Source organism: Cottoperca gobio, chromosome 12, assembly GCF_900634415.1.
Source record: "Cottoperca gobio chromosome 12, fCotGob3.1, whole genome shotgun sequence".
Taxonomy (NCBI): Eukaryota; Metazoa; Chordata; class Actinopteri; order Perciformes; family Bovichtidae; genus Cottoperca; species Cottoperca gobio.
Genome location: NC_041366.1, coordinates 11266243 through 11291868, shown reverse-complemented (window position 1 = coordinate 11291868; position 25626 = coordinate 11266243). Strand labels below are relative to the sequence as shown.

The 25626-nt window shown below is 40.6% G+C and overlaps 2 protein-coding genes across 2 annotated transcripts in view; one reads left to right on the top strand and one right to left on the bottom strand.

Annotated features, from left to right (window-relative positions):
* The window catches only part of sardh (sarcosine dehydrogenase), a 42103-nt gene extending 34298 nt beyond the window's left edge, over positions 1–7805 (top strand). The window contains exons 19-22 of the mRNA XM_029444469.1: positions 1299–1461; positions 1585–1753; positions 2579–2714; positions 5388–7805. Coding sequence (XP_029300329.1) covers positions 1299–1461; positions 1585–1753; positions 2579–2714; positions 5388–5516 — 597 coding nt within the window. The 3' untranslated portion in view covers positions 5517–7805. The remainder of the gene's footprint in view (positions 1–1298; positions 1462–1584; positions 1754–2578; positions 2715–5387) is intronic.
* A 105-nt stretch (positions 7806–7910) lies between these two features.
* dbh (dopamine beta-hydroxylase (dopamine beta-monooxygenase)) lies at positions 7911–24205 on the bottom strand. Its single transcript, XM_029445033.1, has 12 exons — positions 23837–24205; positions 19907–20053; positions 18136–18393; positions 17554–17730; positions 14307–14409; positions 13586–13752; positions 13258–13401; positions 11971–12009; positions 11443–11502; positions 11126–11253; positions 10586–10745; positions 7911–8439 (listed from the first exon to the last, which is right to left on the bottom strand). Exons 1-12 carry the CDS (start codon positions 24203–24205, stop codon positions 8326–8328), a joined length of 1866 nt encoding a protein of 621 aa, XP_029300893.1. The 3' UTR covers positions 7911–8325.
* Between the last annotated feature and the right edge of the window lie 1421 nt (positions 24206–25626).

The window sequence follows — 25626 nt, the reverse complement described above, 5'->3', positions numbered from 1 at the left end:
TTTATTGCCTGCGTATCTGGTGGAGTGTTTGTTGTGAATAAGCGTGGGCCTACATGTACTGTCCTCCCAAGAGTTTCATGGCGTACATATGGAGCCCAGGGTGATCCCTGGCTGGCCAGATGGCCTGGCTGTCAAAGCACCCACTGGGGAAACTGTTGGAGAGTTTTCACTCCTCTTTTTTTCACCCCCTTCCAAATTTTCTCACTCGCTTCCTTTGCTTTCTTTCTTTAGCTTTCCCTCTTCTTGCACATAGATCATTTTGGATCCTTACCATTCTGGTGTATGTCAACCTGGGTGTTATTTAGTGTTCCTATTGTGACTGTAATGGCCTGACATATACTAGAAAATAAATATATTTAAAATAGCAAGTAGTCTCATGAAGTGAAGCTGTAGCCTGCTTTTGATTCTACGTATGCGTATCCTAGAGATGTAGGAGAAAACACTGGGAGGTAGTTTGTGTCAGCAAAGTTTCAGAATTGCAAAAACAAAATGACAAGATACTCACTGCAGTTGTTTTTATTCAATTACCACTTATAAGTTCAGTGCAGCAGCTGCAGCGATTTCCATATTGTCTGTTTACTTGCAGTTTGAAGGGAAGTTTCTATTAAATTGAGTTTTTAAAGATTTAACACCATTCTTTCTGCATTTTCCCAAATCTCTACCATGGAAGTGTTGAGTAAAATGTTTTTCCGAATAGAAAAAATTATGGGAATAACACAGAGGTTGACAAATACTTTCTCTTTCTCCCTTTTGATTCATAGTGTCTCTTTTCCTACCTTCAGTATGCCGCAATGTTCTTGTTCGTCATCTTGTATCTTTCACCTCTTTCCGCCTCTGACGGCCTGTCTCTACCAACTTGCCCGCACTGTTTCTCTATCATCTCACTCCCTTCATACTCTCCTCCATCAGTTCCACCTCTTTACCCCCATCAATCATTGTGTTTCAAAAGTATTTTGGACATGTATTTCTAAAGGGAGATTAGTTTACCTCTTTGTGCACCTTATCTTATCCTTGAATCTATTCTAAACTATTCCAATTATGTTATGCTGTTTTCTTGCTTTTCTCTCTGTAGCAGCAGCACACGGGGGCTGCTGTTAGTATTACAATTCATGACAAGTAGATCCGGTTCTTAAAGGCGAAGTGTGTGTGTGTGTGTGTGTGTGTGTGTGTGTGTGTGTGTGTGTGTGTGTGTGTGTGTGTGTGTGTTTGTGCGTGTGACTGAGCACAAGCAGAGGCATGACAGCTTGGTCCTCTACAAGCCTCTCTCCATCTCTCTAAGCCTCCCCTCTCTGGTCCAGGTGCGAGCTATGCGTCTGTCATTTGTCGGAGAGCTCGGCTGGGAGCTGCACATTCCCAAAGACTCTTGCCTTCCAGTCTACCATGCTGTCATGGCTGCTGGTGCAAAGCACGGCATCATCAACTCAGGCTACAGGGCCATCGACTCACTCAGCATAGAGAAAGGTGTGTGTGTGTGTGTGTGTGTGTGTGTGATAAATAATAACCCTAAAATACAAATCCAGCTCTGGTAGAGTTTTTTTTTGTTGCCTCTCATCGCTCATGTCTTTCTCTTCCCCTGTTTATCAGGGTACAGACATTGGCACGCTGACCTTCGCCCAGATGACACACCCTTGGAGTCGGGTCTAGGCTTCACATGCAAACTGAAGAGCTCGATCCCGTTCCAGGGCCGTGATAGGCTGGAGAAACAGAAGGCGGAGGGATTGAGGAGGCGCATCGTCTGCTTCACCATTGATGAGTCAGTAAAGCCTGACATTATATGAACATTGTAGTACATTTTAGAAGACATAAAAAACATGCTTCCTGTATTGCAGCCACTTAGCGTTCTTCCACAAAGCATAACCTACAATTATTTAGAGAACGGCTTTACTTAAAGAACAGAAACCTTAATAGTAAAGTGAGTAAATGTAATACTGATTTATCTGTGTAGCCACAGATATATTTTGTAACGGGATAGATAAGCAACTGAGAAAACATTGATGTCTTTTTATATTAGATCTTTGTCTGAAAACATATAAAACATTGAAAATGTTTCAATTTTCTAAGATGCAATTACTCCAACTCGTGGTTCAGTTATTATTAATGTTTAATCTTCAGCTGGAGGATTACATTCTCCAATGATTTCTGCAAAGTCTAAAAACCTTACAAATGCACGATGGTCTTCTGACCTTGAGGAGTTTACATGCTGGAGATGCAACAGCAATGTGCTATGATGAGAGCGTTGCTTTCTTTGAGAGAAAGAGATGTTATCAAAGTGGGCATATTCTCTTTGGTCCTGACAGTTACGATTAGTGTGTACAGTAGTTGTGTATGCGTCCGTATATATACCAGGGAATCTTGTGTGTGCAGGAGGGAGTCGGTCTGCTGTGTTGGAGTCGAAGTCTAATGAGTTTATGTTACTGTGCACATGAACAGATTTCATTAAATATGCTCTGGGTATTAAAGAAAAAAAATCCAACTTGAATTAAATTAGATGGTTTTGTCAGTGTGTGTGAAAGAAACAGGGCATGTGTGGTGTTTGTTAAACACTCTCTTTCTCTTTCTCTCTCTCTCTCTCTACAAGGAAAATACCGATGTTCGGTCTGGAGGCCGTTTTCCGTAACGGCACACCTGTCGGCCACCTACGTCGTTCTGAATATGGCTTCTTTATCGACAAAACTATTGGATATGGATACATCCGCAACCCTGATGGAGGAGTGGTAAAGGCCTTCAACACGCAACACATATACTTACAAACTGTATAACACTCTTTAGGTGTTCTGGATTCTTTTTCCGACGTTCATTTTTGTTTTCTGGGCTGTCTAACTCTGTCTCTATTCTGCGCATCATTCTTAAATTAAGAACGCGTTTTGAGAGATAATCCCATTTAAATAACACATTTCCGAGTATTGAGTAAAAATGTGCACCAAAATCTTGACAACGAGACTGACTACTGCACTAGCATTAAGAACAAATCTTGAATATCTTATTTCTTTATGATTTGGGGACCCAATAATAGACGAGTTGCATATTGTATTAGATTTGCTGATTTGCTGATGATAAGAATGAATACATACACCAGAAAAACAAAGTACTGTATTTGTGTGGTTGGGTATTTGTATACAGGAATGCGAGCCGGTAGGCGCATCATATTTTTTTATAGGTATTTTCAATCATAGCCTCAGGCTGTCAGTCACGTCCCACCACTCACTTTACACTGAATAATAAGCTTTATTGGCCAGCATACAGGTTTTTTGTGTGTTTCTCTCTCGGTGATAATACAGACGCACACAGAATAACAGATGGAACATCAAAAGGAAAGATTTAAGCAGCAAGACAGAAACAAAAAGTTATTGGTTGACGTGTTGTGCTGAAAGGCAGAGAGCTTTTTTATACATTCAGAAAAACAACAATCCTTCTGTGTTTTGTCAGAGTATTGAGATCCGTATCTACGAGTTTGTCGGTAGACGCACACACTGCGTGCACGTGTGTGTGATCGCATGCGTGCCCTTGTGTTTGTGTGTGCTCATTTGTTTATTATCCAGCCGGAGTCGTGACCAGCAAGACCACACACACACACACACACACACACACACACACACACACACACACACACACACACACACACACACACACAGCCCAGACAGGTCTGAGGGATCTAGTTTCCTGTCACTCAGTATTACAGAGCACATCGCCTACAATCACATCACTGGCTTCAACAGAAGTACGTTTTGTAAGTGTCTCTTCCCTTAAACAGACCGACGTATAGAGAGCAGTAGAAGTTTCTTCGCTGCTCGGTATGCTTGATCACTCTCAGTTTCTTTCTTTTCCTTCCTTTTCTATTCACCATTTCACCGCAATTTCAAGTAAGTGGGTACACCCTTAAAATGTTTCCCCCAATTTCACTGGCTGTCAGGCCGAGTACTGTACACGCATCAGTGGTTTGACAAGTGAATGTACTGACTAAAAAATAAGTGGTTATACTGGTAAGCTTGTGTGCAGCAAAATACTGTTGGGCAAGATTATAAATTAAGTAAATTCATTCAAGTTACAGCGAAACAGCAGTTCTAGCATCTTTAACTTCTGTTAATATGACATGTTTCCGAGTGTGTGCAGGGTATAACTACAAGAGAGATTAAAATCAGGTTCCCTGTATTTGATTGGCTCCCTCAAATGTGGGTGTGGCTTGTCACTAGCCTCCATATTCTTTCTTTTTTATTCAACTATTTTTGTGTGCACTGAAAGTTGTTGTCATTAATATATAAATCCTGAAATATATTTGAGAATCCATCTGTGTGCATTCACTCATCATGACACTGATCTGACCTCATAGGAAGATGCTAGTGCTAAGTGGAATTGCATTATCCTTAACAAGTTGGACTGTGCTTTGCAAATCATGAGACGTTTCCCTGCAGGAAAGCACATTTGACATGAATGTCTGCAGTAGGGGCTGCTAATGAATTGGAACTAGCGCGCTGACATTTCATTGTGTTGTAATAAGAACACCTGACTAAAGCTTGGGATTTAGATAAACTGTGGAAATACTTTAGAAACCCGTTGGCATTTTCTATCTTAATAGAATACAGTGATAGTGGAAACGTGCTGCAGGGTTTCTTTTAAGAATCAGAGAGCCTGAGAGGGTTTCTAGGAAACTGAATACAGCCAAGTTCAGGTAAATTGTGAATCCTTTTATTGGCTGATGTTGTAACTGGCAAGTGTGTGTGTGTGTGTGTGTGTGTGTGTGTGTGTGTGTGTGTGTGTGTGTGTGTGTGTGTGTGTGTGTGTGTGTGTGTTTGTGTAAGACATGTCCATTCAAACTGAGACAAGGGCATCAGTGTCATTCCTGCTGCACCTTTGCTGTAATGTCATACGGCTATAGATGTTTTAAGCCAGCTTTGTCCCTGAATAAGGTTGTTGGTTGGCCTTTGATCACAGTACAACATGGAAGTAGTAAAACCTAAGTGATGATGAGAGAGAGCTGTGTGTGTGTGTGTGTGTGTGTGTGTGTGTGTGTGTGTGTGTGTGTGTGTGTGAGAAAGAGTGACAGATCAGTGGGAGAGCTGCAGGGAGGGAAAAGGGAGTCAGTCGGTGAAAATTAGCTCTCTGGGTTACGAGGGAGCTGACATTGACTCATGAGTGAATGGATTGCTTTCAGCGTTTTATAACTACTGCGCCGTTCTCTTCTGTCAGATACGACCGCCGTGAAATTGTCCGCTCCGGAGCGCTCAGGCAGCTGGGGAAGCACCATGTTCACAAAAAGTGTGGATTAATTGGTCGTCTCATTTTCACTCCCTGTTTTAATCTCCGTCGTCCTGCTCATCTCCAACAAATGTAAATTCCTTCCCCTCTCTCTCCTTTCCATGCTCTGATCCCTCTCTTCTTTTCCTTATCAGGTGAGTGCCGATTTCATAAAGAGCGGAGACTTTACCTTGGAGAGGATGGGAGTGACGTACAAGGCCAAAGCCCACCTCAAATCTCCATTTGACCCTGAGAATAAACGCGTCAAGGGCATCTATGCTTGAGAAGGACCACACATGTGAACGCCGAAGAAAACTCACCCTGGTTGGAGAATGAGGCTGAGAGCAAGTGTAATTTTGTTTTACATGCAGCTGCAGCTGTTTTACTCTTAACCTCTCTGTCAAATACTATGCATCTAAATATATGTTATAAAAGATTATATCTGTAATTTGATGAAACTAGAGGAACTTTTCTAGATGATCTAAAATATGTATCAAGATACAAAAGAGCTGCTGATTTGAATCTGGTATGAATGGTACTTTATTAATCCCGGGGGAAATTTAGGTTGTTAAGATCCACATGTTACGCTCGCTCTGGGTTTGAGAGTAACACTTTGTTCTCTTGTGAACGCTCTCATGTAATCAGTATTACTTATGAAGACAAATTCAAGAGGTAAACCTATTTTACCTCCAATAATGACTTAAAGTTTAATAAATGAAATAAGAAAAAGACCCACTCGTGATCTTAAGGGCTCCAATAACAGCACATAATCCATCTTTAGTTTTTAGATATAGAAACTAAACAGAACAATCAACAGTATGTCTAAGTCTTAACACTAGATAACTCAGGGAATCTTTTTACGCCTATAAAACCCGGATGCATGTGCGTGTGAAGTAATACCGTAAATTCTCAGTGAGTGACCGGTGGCTTTGTGTAGTTACACTAAAGAGTAAACTACTTCAGGCGGATATTAGAGTCAAGCTGTAAGTTCATTCTAATGTTGTCCTTATAGTGCACTATAATACATTATGATGTAGTGCTGCATTTAATTTCTAATTCATCCTATGAGGCTGAAAAGTACCATATTGGGGAATGAAAGTATTCTCAAACGACACACATGCCCTTCTGGCAGTCTGAGGCAGATTGCAGTGACTGATGTTTGTACTGATAATAATGACTAAAAACAGAGTTTCACTTTCTTGTGCGGTATCTAAATCTTAGGCCGACAGAGTGTTTATCAGAGTTGGAGAGAAAGGGAGGGGGGGAAAAAAACCACCCCGAGGCACAAGAGCACCAGTCGGGGACAAAACACTGCTGGAGAAGAATGAAGGGAAAAGCCAAGAGTTATCAGAAAGCAGCCGTTACAGATAGAGCCCCCTTGTTTTCTGACCCCCCCCCCCCCCCTTCCCTTTTGCTGTTCTCTGCGGCGCCAAACTGCCGTCGCTGCTGTTTGCAAACTCAATTCTCTTAGTTTTGTTTCTTAACAAATGCATTGTTATTTAACAAGACTTGTCCACTAATCAAGCCTCATTTTGTGTTGTTTTGCTGTTAAATCAAACTCAACAATGTTCGCATCTGCAGGAAGTGTTGAGCAACAGCACATTAAACAACTGCTTGGCCTTTTAATACAAAATATGAACTTCGTACAGGCGAGTTGTGAGTTTAACCGGACTGTATTGGAATATTTGTGTAATTAAAATGTCAATTATGCTATCAACTCACTACACAGTCTACATATTGAGAATTTATGGTGCTTTTACATGTTGTGTGTGTGTGTGTGTGGGGGGGGGGGTCTGTGGGTTTGTGTGTCTGTGTATACATAAAAACCTAAACAGCAAACAAGTTTGCTAGCTAGGTAGCCCCTGGTTTCTTCGTTTCCAAGTTTCGCTTGCTGGAATGAAAATGTCTTTAAGGAAAAACTGACAGAAAAAGAGAAATCACCAGTTTAGCACCTTAATAGCTGATTTATGTCTTAAATGCAGGTATGTGCAGCAATTAAAAATGGTAATAACGTGTGGTAAGAATTGTGTCTTTTGTGTAATTTTTCTTTTTGACACTTAACATAGAATTTGAGTATTAATCATATTCTCTGCCTGTGTTTACATCCACTTACACCAACAGTTCAAGTCAAACTAAACCCAAAGTTCCTCACACACACACACACTGTGAGAAGAAGGCATTTGTATGTATGGCTACAACAAGCCTCTCTGATGTGTGTTCAGTGTTCAGCACAAAATGTTTACTAATGTGGAATGATTCATTGATTCAGCCCAGAAGGCCATTAATCATTGAAATGGTTGTTCTCAGTAGGTTAATAACTAGATTTATATGTGAAATGTAAACCAGACAAAAAACTATCACTACTGGTCCTCGAACACAACGTCCACATCTCAATTCTTGCTAATTCAGTTTGTAGAAATTCTCTTCCTTACATAGTGTGATGTAAATATTAGTATTGATGATAGAAAGCGGGTGAAGTTTATAACTAAATGCGAAAAGTCTTGACCAGTTAAAATAAAAACAAAAATGACCAGCATAATTGTAAACGTGATGTTAAACCAGACTTATTAAATCTGTCCAAAACAATTTGTGTATTAATAAATTCCTTTTTATCCGCCAACATTTTTGTGACATTTATTTTTGAACACACAAAAATAAAGCAAGGACACACAGGGGCATGTAGCAAAAGAGTGAAAAATATAACTCATTCATGAAAATTATAGTCATTTGGATTAGTAAAATCATATTTCTTTTTACTTTTAAATTCCGCAACAGCAGTTCACAACTTTCGTCCTCGGCACCAATTCGTTAGTCAAACTTCTTTTTGTTACATGCCAATTATCATGTCCAGTGCTTTGAAACATGACATATGAACAGGATTATCAATCATTTGTGTGTGTACTAATAATGACACAGACGGTGGATTTAAGCATGTAATACAGCGGGTGTCAGAAAACCCAGTAGAAGGGGTCATCTATTCCGAAACACAGAGATAAAATCATAGATTCTGCAAAGTCACAGGAGCTTCTTTAACTCTCCCCGGGTTAGGTGCGCCCTCGTTGGGCTGAAGCATGCCGTGATGCCCCTCCTCGCTCAGACTGGGGGTGTAAGGGGTTTGCTGGTGGGGTGTGCTCCTCCCTCACAGGGGTAGCGAGGCTTTTCAAGGATGGAGGTAACCACCGGTACAGGCTGTTTGTCCCACTCTCCCTGGAGAAACAGATTTATGATGTTGGTGACATTTGATGGCAAATAAACGGGTCGTATCCTTTATATTTAGACTGCAGGTTTTATTAGGTAACTGCACAGTTTTTACTGTACAATTAATCGAACCTGTCAAAAAATACACTCTAGGCTATTTTTTTTGTTATGGCACGTAGCTTTAAGACTGAAAAGGCTGCTTCCCACTCTTTTCACAAGGTCCAGTTCATAAGCAGTGTGTTTGTGTTCAATTATTCACATCAGTTCAGCATTTTGCTACTTGTCAATTTCTTTCTGCTTGCGACGTCGTTGCTGATCATCCCATCATTCAGTGAAAGTGAAAACAGCTGTGCATCATTATCATTAGGTTCTCTAAGCAATGGTGGAATTCATTTTAGCTGAATGTCACAATTTCCCTGAGTAGATTGGAGGGTTATTCAGATCACCTGTTGCGCACAGTGTGGGGACTGGATCCTGATTAAGAATTGACATCAGCTGGGTGCATTCTGATCCTTCATCGACTTAATGCAAATGTCACTTCAGCAGATATTGACAGCCAGAAACGCTGGTCTTCAGAATCAGAATTCGGTTTATTGCCAAGTAGGTTTTCACATATTAGGAAAGTGTTTGGTGGATAGTGGTGCACACTTAAAAACAGTACAGAGAAATTAAGATGGAAAAATAAGAGCAAATATTGCAACAAAAGAAAATAATTATTACAAAAGAAAAAGAAAAAATGTGTACAAGAAACATAAATATACAAAAATACAGAAAATACAATGAAAATATAACAAATTACTGTGAAAAAATATAAATATACAGTATATTTGAATTAAAAGTGGAAGAGCTGTGCAGCTTTAAGTGGTAGTATTGTGCAGAAATGTGTACAATTGTCTGAATTTTGAGACTTCTTTGCAGTCTTAAATATTCTGATTGAGGGTGATTTTGAGTGAATATTAAAGAACATCTTTCCAATATGCATCATGGCAGATTTTAGTGCTCTCCGTGCAAGAGTTTATGCCTGCCTAACAATAACCTAACTCCCACAGGCATTTGTTTATTATAATTTAATACATTTTTCATTATCATAAGGAGGCATTATTTCATTGTGAAGGCACTTGTGAGATTTGTTTCTCCAAGTAAATATTTAATATTTTAATGTAATTGGGAACTCGTTCTCAGGCTTCTTCGCGATCAGCTGAAATCTGGAGGGAAAGTACCGCCACAGAGTTGCAGTGCGGAGCGATTGAGAGAGTAAAATGCCGGTTACTTGTCGGCAGCAGTAGGAAAGTGTCAGGATGTGGCTTGAAATTGTGGATTTCAGTTGTCTTTGTTTAATCTCACAAGTTTAATGAAAACTTTTGTTGCAAGAGCTCCTGCCTCCAGTTGGTGCATCATTCCTTCCTAAGTTTCGAGTATCGACACCACAAAGACTAAAACACTGTGAGAGCCTGACCTATAACCGGGTCTGCTGAATTACTTTGACCTCATCCAAAGTATCTGGGTAGCAGTTGTAATCAAAGTATATCAACTGCCTCGCAGTGGTGGCACCATTAATGCAACACATGCCAGTTTTGTGGTAAATAAATAAATAATGAAATTAAATACTCTTGACAGCATAATGAAGAGATCAAGCTGTATGCTTCCTTTCATGAGCCTAATCCTGATCCTTTTAAATGACGTGCTAGTTTCCCAAACCTAGATCAGCTTGTGATACCGAGCACCCCTTTACGTTGTGCTCCCAACGTTTTCACCCAAACACTGGAATCTGTCCTGCTTTGCACTTGCACAACTGATGTTGCACATCAAGGAGGAAGCTTTCTTTTTCTGACAAAAAAAAACCTTGATCAAGGCCTCTACACATTTTTTAACTCTGATTGATTTATTCACTCTGATCCAAACATACTCTGTGTGTGTGTGTGTGTGTGTGTGTGTGTGTGTGTGTGTGTGTGTGTGTGTGTGTGTGTGTGTGTGTGTGTGTTTATATTACAAGTTAACAAGCCGTCCTTTCAGCTGATCTGACTGTTCTGTCCAACTGATGTCTGCCTTTTGAACAGGTTTAATTGGTGGCTTGGCAGTCGGCTGTAGTGTGTGTATGTATGTGTGTGTGCGTGTATGTATGTGTGTGTGTGTGTGTGAGAGATTGTGGACTTACAGGAAAGAGGCGTGCACTCGATTGGTTGCAGTGCATGGAGATGGGGGCTGTATTATAAAGGGAGTCGAGCACTTCTCCACTGAACGCGTCCCACTGTAGTTGAGAATACTGCTCCGTCACACTGACCTCACCGCACACACACTGGTCATTTCCGTGGAACCTGGAGGAGAGGGCAGGATGAAGGCAGGAGAGAGAGGTTGAAAGAAAGTCGATAAAAGAGGGAGGCAAAGTGAGATTGAGAAAGGAGGAGGAGATTGAAAAAAAAGCAGATAGAAATGGCGTCAGGAGAACACAGTTTCACTTTAAACGACAAAGCATCTGGTTTTTCAAGATTAAAAGAAGTAATCACAACTCTGGTTCCCAGGAGCGAAGGACATAAGGGGGGGAAGGAGCGAATGCTGACGCCTAAAACTGCTTAGTCACACAGGAGATGGAGAGGAAGATGCAAAATGAAAAAGAGAGAGTGAAGGACAAGAGGAACAAGCAAGGCATTTCAGGGAGAGAGAGAGAGAGAGAGAGATGAGTTTATGCGTGTCCTACCTGTTAATGAAGTTAAAGTATTTCTGCAGGTATCCTGGGTCAACGTGGCTCTTGCACAGCTCCAGCTGAGTTCGAGGGTAGTAGTGAATGTAGTTAACACACATTTCATCCATGATGCCAAAACCTCCCTGAGGAGAAAAAAAGGTTTTGATGGATACAGAGGAACGTGTAGATATACAAACAGCAGATGTAGGTGTTGGGGGAGGGGAGAGATGGAAGGGTTACGAGAATGAAGGAAGTGTGTAGAAGGAAATTGGAGATGCTGTTGAAGATGCTCATGGTGAACTTCAGCAATATAAAAATAGTGTGCTGCTCACCAGTGTAGGCTTGCTCCTATCTTCTGTGTTAAAAGTACACTTTGTTATGAGGACGTCACCCTGCAGGATCAAGCAAAAACACACCAGCAGTTCACCATATTCTAATGTTTGACAAAGAGCACTGCAGATAGTTTAAGGTTAATGACATAAATGTAGTTATTTAAGAGAGCCAGTGGCCATTTGTTTTTTTTAGTTTTTTTAGTTTTGTGGAGCTCAGCTGCTGCGGTTGTGTCTTTTTTGTCTCCAGAGAAACACAGCACCGATTTCACAGCCTGTCCCTACAGTGTTTTCAGTCCATTTAAGCAGCACCTTACACAGCAGCGAGGTACCCTAATTCAATACTATAAATGGAATTGGAGAAAAAAATACATCTGGGGCACTACCATTCAGAAGAAAGTTGCTGTGCTCGCAGAATAGTACAAATTCCCATTCTTGTCTGGATGTCAAATCTGCACAGTGGAAAACTAAAACATATAATAGGCACTGCTTTTGTCAGCTGCAGACTTAGTGATCAACCTTTATACTTACGGGTAAAACGTTCAGCATTTTCCTTAGAACTCGAATGGTCTATAAGAAAGAAGACAAAAACAACCACAACCACAGCACATTAAAGGGACAATTCACCCAAAAATGTAGTGTAAAAAACTAAACCTGGAAATAGGTTTTCACATCTAAGTGAATTGAATAGTGCTTTGTTTCTCAAAAATCATAATATAATAACTTGTTACCGCTGGACTTTTATTTTCTCTAGCATCTTAAGTTAAGTCTTACGTTTTATTTCAAACAGGGCAAAAAAAAACAACTTTGCTTTTGATGATTTCCTTGGAGGCAGCTTTCATAGTTATTGCAAGTGTGTGTGTGTGTGTGTGTGTGACATGCTCTATTAGCTTTGCTGAGAATGATTTAATAAAGTCTTCATATGCCTATAATTAGGCTGCAGGGTTTGAAACAACACCGCCACACAGGTAAACTCAGATTAGTCTGACATCAACAGCAGCCGGAGATTTTATCAGACAGTCTAGCAGATGTCTTTCTCTGCCCTGTGTGTGTGTGTGTGTGTGTGTGTGTGTGTGTGTGTGTGTGTGTGTGTGTGTGTGTGTGTGTGTGTGTGTGTGTGTGTGTGTGTGTGTACCTGCCCCAGGATATTGCGCATTTAAAAAAAAAAAACAGATGTCGTCTGCTGTGTCTCGACAATGTTAATATTGTTGTTTGTCAGTTTTGATGTTGAGTTGACGTTCAGAAAGGTCTTTCACTCTGCTGTCCTGTGGGTGGAGATTATAGTGTGCTATGCCTTATGAGGCTAAATCCAAGTCATGACTGATATAATTGTGACTGATCATAGAAGGGGTTATAACTTTCTGTAGATTACGGGCAGGTCAGAAAATTGCTCATAGAGCTCATATAAAAGCTCAAGTCATCATTAATTGGTCAGTTGTGTCTATTTACTCCTTTTTAAATAACTACTAAAAACTTCTACTATAATATAATAGGCTAAGTAATTCCCTAAAACGGAAGGATTTTAAGAACACAATGGACCATTAAGCACTTATAATTTTCAGCTAATTACTGTAACTGAAATCTATGTATGGATCACCAACTGCAACATTAGAGTCTTTATTGTAATAAGGTGGCAGCGCTTTATTTCAAAAGGTGCAGTAGAAGCAGAGGATAATCTCCGTCCCATGTAGCGCACGGCTCAGTGTGATATGAAGTAAAACTATTTTATTCAAATCTAATACAATATAAGATACACGGCACAAAGGCAGCTCTCCGCACTGAGTTCCTCTGGGTGAACTGAGCCCGGCTGTTGCTCACCTGGTAGTGTGTACTGAAGTGCTTGTCCTCCTGTACCACCTTCATCTCTTTGCCTCCCCTTACCAAAACTGTCCTCACCCCACGCCCCGCCAGGTGGGTGTGCAGCTGGGACGCAAATATATACATTCCTCCTGAAGGCAAAGCCTAGATAGACAAACAGACAGACGGAGAAACAGACTGTTCAAGGTCAAGCTCCAACTGAGATTTTTGTGCTTCTGGGACTGAAACTTGAAGTATGTGGCGCGCCAGCTGAAATGTGGAATTTTTATGTTTGAGCATTTGATCTATAAATAATGCATTGAGTATGTGGGAGGAAATGTATACATACAGTCTGGGTACACTTGGAGGTGCAATATCCATTGAGGTAGAAGGTGTGTTGTTTGGGTGGGATAGCCATGATGGGAGTGTAAACGAGACCCAGCTCCATGATCCCTGCATCGTACCGCCTCAGACTCGGGGTGTAATGCAGCCGTATCCCTGAGGAGTCACGGCGGCCTGCGTGAAGAACATCGTGCAATATTAAAATATGTAACAGTCAGTTAACTCGTAGATCATTATTCTATTCGGCCCTCTAATAAAGGCATACAATACTAAATGCATACAAAGAATTCAAATCAAGATCACACCAGTGTTGCTATTATTCTGGCTTGATTATTACTGTCAGGTTGATGCAAAGCCTTTGCTCTATCTCTGTTGAACTGCAGGAAAGCTTGAAGGAAGAGACACGATGATGCACACAGTCGAAATGGAAAACAACTCTAAAGCAAGAAAGAGAGAATTAGAAGATAGTTTTGTAGGATATGTGCGTATTGTGAGGTCAGATCAGGATGAGGAAGGCAGAGTCTGTGGCAGCTCGCACAGAAAAGATCAAAAGGTATATCTGGAAAATGTTTAATAAATCGCTCTGTTGAAGATAAGCCCAGCACTCATCGGGAGAAATGTCCTGCTGTGTGTGAGTGTGTGTAAGAGAGATAGAAAAAGACAGATTGCATGTGTTACAGCATGTGGTGGGGATCAAGTGTGTGTGTTTACATTATTACTGCATGTACCGGATATAAGGAGAGGGTTGTGGTAATGGACCTCCAGACGAAGGAACCTTGAGGAACTCGATCCACCCATAGGCATCCCTGCATCAGGAGGATAGTAAAAAGCCTACACACACACACACACACACACACACACACACACACACACACACACACACACACACACACACACACACACACACACACATTTTGTTATCTCTTTTATGCACAGTTGCTTTGAAGCCATAGCAAAGAATCTTCTTCACGTAGAGTGCAGATGATTTAAAGCTGTTGAGTAAAAAGATTTGTGTTCTTTATGCGCAAAAGTCAAAAATACCAGAGAATATTTTTATACCTGTATTTTACAAATATTGTACATTTCATATCTTCACAATATCTTGTGTATTGTTATTATTGTGTTGTATTTGAGAAGGTTGGAGGAAGACACTGAAAGTGTTTAAGTGAAAGGAACCAAACTATTACCACATGCTGGGGCTTTAATGTGCTCATGTCCCCAATGGAAAAACACGTTTAAATGTCTCATTGTTTTCAGGATGGAGCTGAAAAACAACTTTACCATCTAAAAAATGTATTAATTTTGCTCATTCTGTTCAAGGCAGACAATGTTAGAGGATGACAGAAGAAAATCCCCCAGATGTATATTCCTGTGCAAACACGTGCCGATTAAGTGTCAAAACCCGTATATCTGGCCTCTCTGGAGTCTCGACATGTGCTTCTCAAACTACCAAATGAGAAGCTTCCATGTCACCCAGCGTAGGTTGTCTTTAAATGTAATTACAGGCTTCCCCAATCCACCTCAAACCAGTCCTCTTCAAGGAATATTTCACCCATAAAATGATCATTTGTATATCAATTACTCACCTCGTTGTACCTTGAATTCTTGAAGAAAACCTCTTGATGAATTGAAGTAAACAGGGTTTACAAACTCTTGTGCAGTATATAATCCGAGTCTCATTTATCCAGTTGCTTTAAGGAATTCAAGGTGTGAGGGTGAGTGATTGATATACAAATTATCATTTTGGGGCTGAAGTATTCCTTTAAAATGTTATCCCGTTTAAGGAATCCCAATTATATCAGTCTTGTTCATCTTCTTGCCCACACTGCAGAGATAATAGATTACCTCTCTGGCTCGACTAGTATGGTTCTCTACGATGTTTGTTGATGGCCTCTAAAAATAAGGCACGCCTACTCACAAACTCCCAACCACCCACTGAATCTAAAATTGTAACAGGAACAGATTGTAAGACAGGAAAAGTGATTTTAAACGGATTATGATAAAGAAAATAATAATCATTAACACATTTAATCAGTCTTTGTATCAATTATGTTCCTTGTTGAAAACCTTCAAATGTCTTCCAGGTCTTTTGGGGATCTATCTAAACTATGTGTATTGATTATTTCTACACAGAGAAAGGTTGTATTGTATATGGATGCTCCCTCTGAGATGCTGGTTGAACTTGTGAGGTATATTTTTCCTCTTTTTTTCTCTCCTTGGATTCTGAACTGCTCTGCTTATCGTTGCAAAAAATTATTTTTGAGTCACTTCTGGCCCCATGGGCATCATACCTCCATGCTTTTATCAGGGAAACTTGATTAAATCTTGATTAATCATAATCCATTTCTTCACCTATTTCAGACCACCTTAAGCCTCTTTCTGCTGATACACACAGTTTGTAATGGAAGAGAGAATTGTTTTATTTAATCTTGTTTAATGTCGTAACAGTAACATCTTTAGAGACTTGCTCTCTCCACTACACACACACACACATCTCTTCTCTGCTGCTGTCGTACATTATTGTTTCTCTCCACTTTCAAACTCTCTTTTACGCTTTCTCTCTCGTTTTACTTTTGCAAGGCCACGTTTCCCTTCTGATGCGGTGCCGGGGAGAATGAAACAACACTATTAGGAGGTGATGAAGGAGACCTGAATATTTCCCACCTAATCTTGTCTTCACAGCTCACAGCTCACAGAAGGCATCCTGCTTGTTTCTGTTTGGCGGGCAGATAATCCAATCAGAAAGAGGCCAGGCTGGCTGTGATACAGGGGGAGCGGAGCAGAGAAATATGGTGACATGCTCACCGTTCCCTGTCCTCTTTGCTTTATGTGACCAGCAGGCTGCTTGCTTGGTCAGCCGGCTGGTTGGAAGTCGTGGTACCTAAGTGGTGTGATTTAATGCCTGATAGATGACCGTCTAGCCAGCTGAGGACACAGGTGTGTTTCTGTTCCTGACTATTTCAGTTGGGAGCTCTGAATCAAAAAAGAAATGCAATGTGTTGGTTTACCCCCCAAACAATGAAGGAAGAAAGTTGAACTCCAGTGGTTGCAGTTGTTTCCAATAGTGAAACATAGAATTCAAGTTTTCTTTCAGCTTTTTTTCCCCACCTGACTAGTTGGCATCTGATTGTCAGGGCCGTAACCAGGATGTTAGAAATACTCGTCGTTTGCTTGAGTTTGGTCTCCACTTGTTGTGGGCTGGAAAATTAAAAACAATAAACCAAGAGGCAAAAAGTGGGTTTAGACACTATGAATAACCCTTTCCACATTGCATGTAGTCATTGTATCCATTGTTTATACAAATATATTAAGAGATACAACTTTTTATATTTATTTCTGAGTCTAAGATTACAGAAATCTGCCTGTAGACTCACCATGGGAATTTCTGAAATTGTTGAATGCAATTTTCCCTCAAAATTAGCTATTTAAAAAAAAATGTCTGCCTCTTTCTAAGCTACCAATGTACATACATATTTAATCTGAGTTTGTGTTGAGTCTCCATGTGAACAAGTTTTTGAATATTTGCATGTGTGTGCTTCCCACATACAGACTCCGAGCTCCTAATAGACTTGTGCTGCGTGTGGGATCATCTTAGCAAGGTTTTCTGCTCGCAGTGCTAGGCTTGGATATTACTTGCGTAGGAGTTTTTGTTTCTCTCATTATAGGTACGAGGAGAGGACCAAAATCAAGCTTTATTCCAACCTTTTTTTAATTAGACATACTGTAACGTTTAACAAAAATTGTCAATGTGTATTCTGCTTTATCTGTCGCTGTTGCGTGGGCTGATTGTTACATCTTCAAGGGTCAGGACTTGGGTATATTTGCATCATAAAAGTTATATTCAGGTAAGCATTGAGTAAGTTTTTTTAGGGAAAAGGGAGTGAATATAGTGTAAAGTATAAGGTATAAGGTATAAGCTGTAGTGTAAGGTGCCCATAAGGACAGAAGTAAGAGGGTGTCTGTTTCCCATCATACCTCAGCACCCATCGCCCATGCAGCGAGCACATGGCGGCAGAAGTTGAGCTTGCCCGGCTTCATCTTGTCATCACAGGAGCCGCTGTACTCTGGAACGTCGCGTACATCCGGAGAACATTCGAACACTTCCATGTGATGCACGATGGCCTCGTTACCTGGAGTTATCACTGACTCATACTGACGGGAACAGAGAGAGAGGTGGAGAAAAGAAACAAGTGAAAAAGCTTGTTGTTTTATGTGTTTCTACTGCTAAAAGCTTTTTCCATACCACTAGCTCAGACAGGTATGTCAATAAAAACACCTCTGAAATAATTATATGCAACATATTGTGCAATAGCTTCCAAATCTTATAATACTCTATGTTTTATAATTGATGAAAGAGATTGATGAGAGAAATACAAGTGATGTGTTTGTTGTGTTAACACCTTTTCTTGGTTTATTCTTTCATGACATGACAAGGCCTTTTTTTGTAAGGCCCAGCTGGTAAACAAGGAGCAATAATAATGGCTGCCATCTAAAACACCCACTCTACTGTGAGACAAACTCTATGTTAAGTGTTTCCATTTTTAGAGGCATTTATACCATAACAATGTGGTTCTTGGGAATGTTTTCAGGCAGCTTCTGTATGAAGCACCAGTAGGTGGTCTCCTGACTTGGGATGATGACATTTGGCGACACGACATCCAGCGTCCGCACATCTGGAGGCAGGGTGGGAGACGGCGTGTCGGGGCGCAGCATCAGCACTCTCTGTAGCCCCGTGTGGATCCGGGACAGGTTCAGCTGCTCCAGAGAGACAAGTGGTTCATCCAAAAATCCATAGATGATGTGCACGGTTCCCTCCTGCACAGTCACAAGAAAGCATCTTTGTTTGCCACAAAGCAGAAAACCAACAGCAGTTAAATGAATAGTCTATGTATAGTATTTGGCTGAAATGCCACACTAAGGCAAACTTTTCATTATGTTGTCATGGTGATGACCATTGGTTTTGTGTATGTAACTTAGAGGTCTGATGCTGCACCATGGTAACCATAATCATCCTCATACATTTTTCAGTGGAAAAAACACAGCATTGAAAATATCAGAAAGACGCAGACACACACCCTCCCACACACACACACACACACACACACACACACACACACACACACACGTACACATTCATAAACTAACACGTACAGTGCTAGTACTCCGTGTTGTTATTTTACACACGTGTGCTCCCAAACGCCATCTTTCCAGTCATCCGTACAAGTTCTCTTCTCGCCACCTGCTAACTGTCAAATTCACTCAGTTCAGGATTGACAGACTTTGTTTTGGCTCAAGGCCATATGCGACATATAAAGCAACGTGTGTGCTCGCCCTTTACATGCACTCGGATAGGATGAAGGGGTGACATAAATGTTGAGGAGAAAATCCTGTAAATCAGTTAAATATTTATAAAGCACTTTTCACACAGGTTAGTGCAGGTCAAAGATCTTAACAGGTGACAAATAAGACAGCGGAACAATGGGAGACTGCGGACAGCACAGCGCTGCAGTAGTACTGTTATAAGCTATATATAGCTATATAGAGTCACTATATAGATCAAATATGTAAGCTACATATAGTTAAAAGTGTTTACCTCTGTGGAGGGTTTTCCTGACAGTTCTGCTGTTACCATTTAACCAGCCTGTCCACGCGTTTGACTTAACATTAAAGTGATGAACACATTAATGCTTCAATAATATAATACACATTATTCTGAAATGGGCCCTTGTGCAGAATGAGTACTTTTACTTTATATATGTTACTTGAAGTACAATTAGAATGCATGACTTTAACTTGTAACAGAGTATTTATACACTGTAGTATTACTCCTTTTACTTAAGTAAAATATCTGAGTACTTCGTCCAACCTCTGCAAGAAAGCCAGTAAGGGTTAAAAAACAAGAGTTCATTCCTTTCACCAGGATGTCCAGCACAGCATCATTAATACACAGGATTCTTTATGAGGATTAGTATTTGGTATAACAGATGCAATGCTGTGTTTGCTCATAGAAAGTGAACAAACATGAGGACTGCAGAGCAACTCAATGCTATGTGAACCCTCTTTTAGTACAATAACTTGTTGCTATTCATTCCTGGAGAATATTTTTAACATTTCTGCAAACTCAAGATTCTACAAGAATATATATATATATATATATATATATATATATATATATATAGGAGAGTCCAAATTAAATGTTTCTTATAAGTGCACACTAGAACCACAGCTTCCTTAACGTGTGCACAGACACACACACACACACACACACACACACACACACACACACACACACACACACACACACTGTAGAAAGAAAGTCTTAACACACCTCGATGAGGTAGTCTCTGGGATCACAGGTACTGAACGGTCTTTTGAAGAGCAGGTAGAATCCGTCAGCTTTGTGTTTGGCTTCCATCAACTCGTAGTCTTGCTGGCTGTCCAATGAAACGTGACCCTCGCTGTCACTCCACGCATCCTGGGGGAGAAAACACACACTGTCACTTTGAAGAGAAACCTATTAATGGTAATAAACACCAAATAGAAACAACAACATATTCAAGAGCACAGTGTCATGAGCAAATCACATATAGTCGACTATGGATGGCCTTTTTTGATCTGAGGTTTTGAATAACAAGTAAAGTCAACATCTCATTTTTAAAGAGGAAGGGAGGGCGTAGTTGGACGTAGCAGAGCTAGTTTCGCCATTTGAAACTCATTATTCACCGATTACCGAAGAAATTTCAGGGGAGCTGTGTATCCACGCAAACCAGGTGCAAGATAAAGCAAAATATAAATGTTTCAAATGATCCTGCAGTTAAAAGTAACCCGTGGTTACATGTTGCTGTACATTTCTTGAAGGGGAACGTTTATTGAGACACAATAGAAAGCTTTGTGCTAAGATGTCACTTGTCAAACAAATGTCCTCAACTAGAGGGAAAATAATAATGCTGCTGTTGTTTGTTCATTTTAAGATTGACACAAACCTACACGATTTTTTTTTCTGCTGCGGTTCGTGTTGTGAAACCTTCCCAACCCGGTGTTCAAGAATCCACCGCTCTGCCAGGAGGCTTTGCAACAGCTCCGTCTATCTGCTCCTGTTATGTTTCTCACATTCATATCTGTCCAGAATAACACCTAAGATCTCGGTATTTCTGTCTCCCTATCTGTCCCTCTTATGTAACTGTTCTTCACAAACGGCAAAAGATTTTGAAAATAAATGCAGTATATATAAATCAAAAAGAAAGAAAGTGGGCGGTATACAGTATGTTATGTGTGTTACATGTCTGTGTACAGAATGCACTAGCCAGGACCTCTGCCTGAGAGAAAGTAACATCTTGACTATTTATTTTTTAAATTCTGATGTCCTAAGCCTTGAAATGGTTAAGTGTATGTATAAGGTTTATGTTTTGGTTATAGTAATGTTTAGGTTAAGTTTAGAGAGGGCAGTTAGGTCTGCTTTTGTGTAGTTTAGGCATCTCTGATGGACCTTCATGTCTGCCTAAATGTAAATTGGGATTCTCTCATTTGTAAACTGAAACAGTTTTTGGTCACTCTAAAATAATAGACTAAAATAAAATGGACGTAGTCTCTGTGACGTCATGGAGCAAGTGGGCGGATCTGCAGCAGAGCAGACAGCGACCTGAGACGGCACCCACCTTACTCAAAGCGGACACGCCCATAATAATGCATAACTATATAAATAATTCAACCCCTGTGCAGTTGTCAGGTTTCTAAGGAGATTGACTCCAATTTGGAGCCAGCCTTAAGTGGCAATTCGATCAACTGCAGTTTTTTGGCACTTACTGTACACACAGTCACACTCAGTCGCTCTAATTTTACTGGAGGTCTGCATTAATCACTATTCTAGAAATAGCAAGATATGGAACAAACGTGCTGCCATAACAGACTGCTCATGGATTTGTGAGACAAAAGTATGTGTCACTGCCATTCTTCCTGAAACTGTGCACCACCCAATAGAGAGCAGCCTGTGGAGTCCTGCATGCTCCCTCTGGCCTCAGATCTAATCTCAATACAGATTCATAGCAGAGATGCTTTTTTTGTATTTCATCTCTGCTGAATAAGTCACTAAAAGGGAGTTGAGTGCCCCATCTCCATTTAAAAAAACGAAACTTATTTATATCCCATGGTTAGTAATCAATATTGGTAAACATGTAAAAAGGGGGAATTTGTTCAAATAAAGTATAATAGTAGAAGAAGAAGAAATCTGTCGGCTCCAACACTGGGACTTGATGTTACTCCTTTTTCATTTTTTAACCCAATACATTTTCTTTTCTTTTTGTTGATAATTTCTCAGTTAATATTGCAGTTAATGTGAAATGAGATTTATTTTGTAGATTATTGTCCTTTACTGATATTTACTGTAATCAGGGAAATATTTGAAAGAATGTTAATTTCATACATTGAACTGGTAGAAATGTCCTTATTTCTAGGCATTGATGAGAGGAACTATTTAACACTGTGCACAATGCCTGTAGCTGTGAGTGATTGTTCTGCGTGGCGGAGTGATATGCCTAAGGGAAAACATGTAAGTGATGTGTAATATTTTAGCGGTAAAGAAGAACAAGTTGCACTTTACTTAACTTATGAACTGAAAAGAACAATGCCTTTCATTCTGCACTGAGTCTGTTCTTTGTGGTAAAACCAAAACCCTACAAAGCAAACAGCTTAATTCCTTATTTGCTCACCACCCCGCCCATCCCTGTAACAATACAGCTGGTTAATGCATTTGTCACATCCCGGATTGACTACTATCCTCTCTAGCCTACCCACAAAACTACTCAACAGACTCCAAATCATTCAAAACTCGGCTGCCCGGAACATTACCCGCACCAAATCGTCTGACTACATCACCCCCATCCTCATCCAACTTCACTGGCTCCCTGTTCAGCACCAGATTGATTACAAAAACCTTCTGCTCACATACAAAGCCCTCAACAACCTCGCCCCCACCTATCTCTCAAACCTCCTCCAGGAATACACCCCCTCCCGCTCCCTGCGCTCATCCTCAGCCGGACTGCTGCCTGTCCCCACCTCCCGCCTCAGCACCATGGGAGCCAGGGCTTTTAGCTGCACCGTGCCCAGGCTCTGGAATTCTCTGCCTCCACACATCAAACAGTCTGACTCCATTACGACTTTCAAATCCCACCTCAAAACCCACCTGTTTAAACTGGCCTACTCACTCTAACACAACCAACTTGTTATCACAGATCCTCCTCTCACTCCGTCACTCCACACTCTGTCTTGCCTGTTTTCCGTCTTTGTTTTAACTGTTTTAACTTTTAAATGCACTGTAAGGCGACCTTGGGTGTCCTGAAAGGCGCCTCTAAATAAAATTTATTATTATTATTATTATTATTATTATTATTAATATTATTATTATTATTATTATTATTATTATTATTATTATTATTATTATTATTATATTGTAAGTACTTTGAGAAAACCAGGAGCTGGTTCTGTACAAACAGGTACATTCACCAACCAATCAGATGTTGGTCTCACCTCTTATGATAATAATGTGACACAGATAAAGTCAATTAAAAATGGAATGGAAGAAGAATAAGAACTGATGCTGGATCATTTTAGCGCAATTAGTATTCACCCTGATTACTGCTTACTTCTTATTTTTTCCAATTTTTATATATTATTATTTTATTTTTGCTAATAAAAAGGAAGGTCAATTTTATAGCAAGATAAATTGTATTTCTGTAAATTTGTAATTTTTAGAAAATAAATCTTAGATTTGTTCATTAAAGAGGCTTGTGTGTGGCGAAATGAAAATGAGGCATTTTACACATCTTAATCAGCACAGGATTCAATTTTGATATGCTAATATCTGCTAATGATTCCCCAGTGAACTTCAGCTATTAGTGCAGTTTGAGTGATTTCCAATTAGCAGGGGCCGATAGCATCCTTTGTGACTATGTGATCATGAAGCAAGCCGTCCGCCGGCTCCTCGTGCAAAAACACCAATCTCACGCCCCGGGGACCACAGACAGATGAGGGGAACGTCCTGTAATCCACATGCATTTATGAATTTTACATAGAGAGAAAAAGGAAAAGAGAGAGTGGGAAAGACAGTAAAATGATTTGACTTTACACTTAGTGTTCAGAAACCTGCTTGATATCCTTACCTCTTAAACCATTGTGTCAGACTGACTTTTTATAGATTTGACACTCCAAATTCTTTTTCAATTAAATCATTTGGATGACACAGATAACACAAATTCCTGCTTACCCCAAAGTAGCTATTAGCTCCAGAGTCCCACAGGACCACCAAGTCAGCATTGGTCAGCTCCCCGCGGTCAGACATCCCCAGGACCACGCCGTGTTTTATATCTGCGACCCTCAGCTCCATGTAAACCTCCTGGTTGGCGTAGCTGATGTTCCAGGCCAGCTGGAGATAACCGTGTGGGTCAAGGGGCACATGGAAGGGCATGGGGAGAGGTGGCAGAGGGCTGGAGGGGTTTAATTTAAGTCTGGACACTTCAATAGCGTCGGTGGGCCCCTGATATGAAGCCACCAAGATGACCATGAGAGCAGCCAGGGCAGTAAAGTACATGATGGTGATGTCTTGAAGGCGAAGGTTCTTATTGCAGACTCTCATAGCCTAAATGATGGCTCTATTTTCCAGCAAATTTTCTTCTTCTTTTTCTCTTCACCTCTTGTTTTGTCTTGTTATCTTCCTCGGTCTTTACAGCCAGAGTTGATGTGGAGTTCAATCCAGAACGTTTTTTCTCCAGTTACGATGTTATAGTTCTGTAAGAGCTTTACCTTTTTTCCAAACTCAAACACTCGCTGGTTTTGTTTGCCTTGTCAGGGCTGCTCTCCTTTCTGGCCACATTAGACTCAGTATCTCCTCGGCGGTAGTCAGCTGAGGTTGTTTAGTCTTTTCTTCCCATGTTTCCTATCCTCTCAGGCCCTCATTTTCTGAAAACTTTCTTTTGAGTTTTACCAAACTTTACAGTCTTTAGATTCCTCTGATTCTCAGCCCTTGTGGGTATTGTCTCTTTCCTCTGAGCAACTGCTCTGTCTCCCTCTGTCTCATGTCCCCCTCCTTGGTTTTTAAGAGACTCCTCCCTTGTTGAGTTGTCTGTTTTTATCCACGCTAATGGAATTACATTTGTTGGGGGAAATTGGATTTTATCCTTTAAGCCCTGGGGTCAACCATGATTCTGCACATCTGCCAGACCCTGGCAGACCCTAATTGATCCAAATTCAACCATGGACATTATCAACGACAGTCTGCTTAGACTAAATAAACTTTATTGCTCAATCTATCTCTGTTTTGTTTTTTTGCTTTGGTGATCATGAATCATACATTATCTTGTACATTTCCTGACAAAAAGTATTCCGAACACTATAGCTCTCACCTGGTTTGTTGGGTATTTGATTCAAAGAGGATTTAGGGGGCAGAAAGCACTTGTGGAGGCGTAAACAAGGCATCGATGCATTAGGCGCTTTCCCAAAGCCACTGCCTAGGGCGGCAGAAGACCTAATCAAACTGTCAATTATGGGTTTCAAATGGAAGATGGACACATTCAGGGTTGGTTTAAAAGGTTAGTAAAGCCCCTGTAGAAAAGTGTGTGCGTGTGTGCTCTTTGGCCTGTCCCCGCCTTCCACACACATTTGAGAATCAATGCAGCATTGATTTGTGTTCCTCTTTAATGCAACATTGTGTAACCACGTTACCTTAAAATAACAGCTTACTTGTAATAGGGAGTATGGTGTCTCTGCCATTGCCACTCTGCAGCCCAAACACCTGTTCTGGTAGCTTCTGTGAGCGGTTCGTACAATCACCAATTTATTTGTTGGTGAAACTGGATCATAAATGATGGAGAAAATGTTCCCTGGTTAACCCTCTGATGTCCTCCGGCTGCTCTGCCTCGGCTCTCTGTGATTTACGGAGTTTACTGGTGGACAGAAAGCTTCACTTGTTGCTAAATAACTGTAGCTGCTGTCAGACTGTAGATAGCTAGTTAGCTTAGCTGTGTTTCAAGGACTGGGAGCTCGGAGCACTAGGGGAGT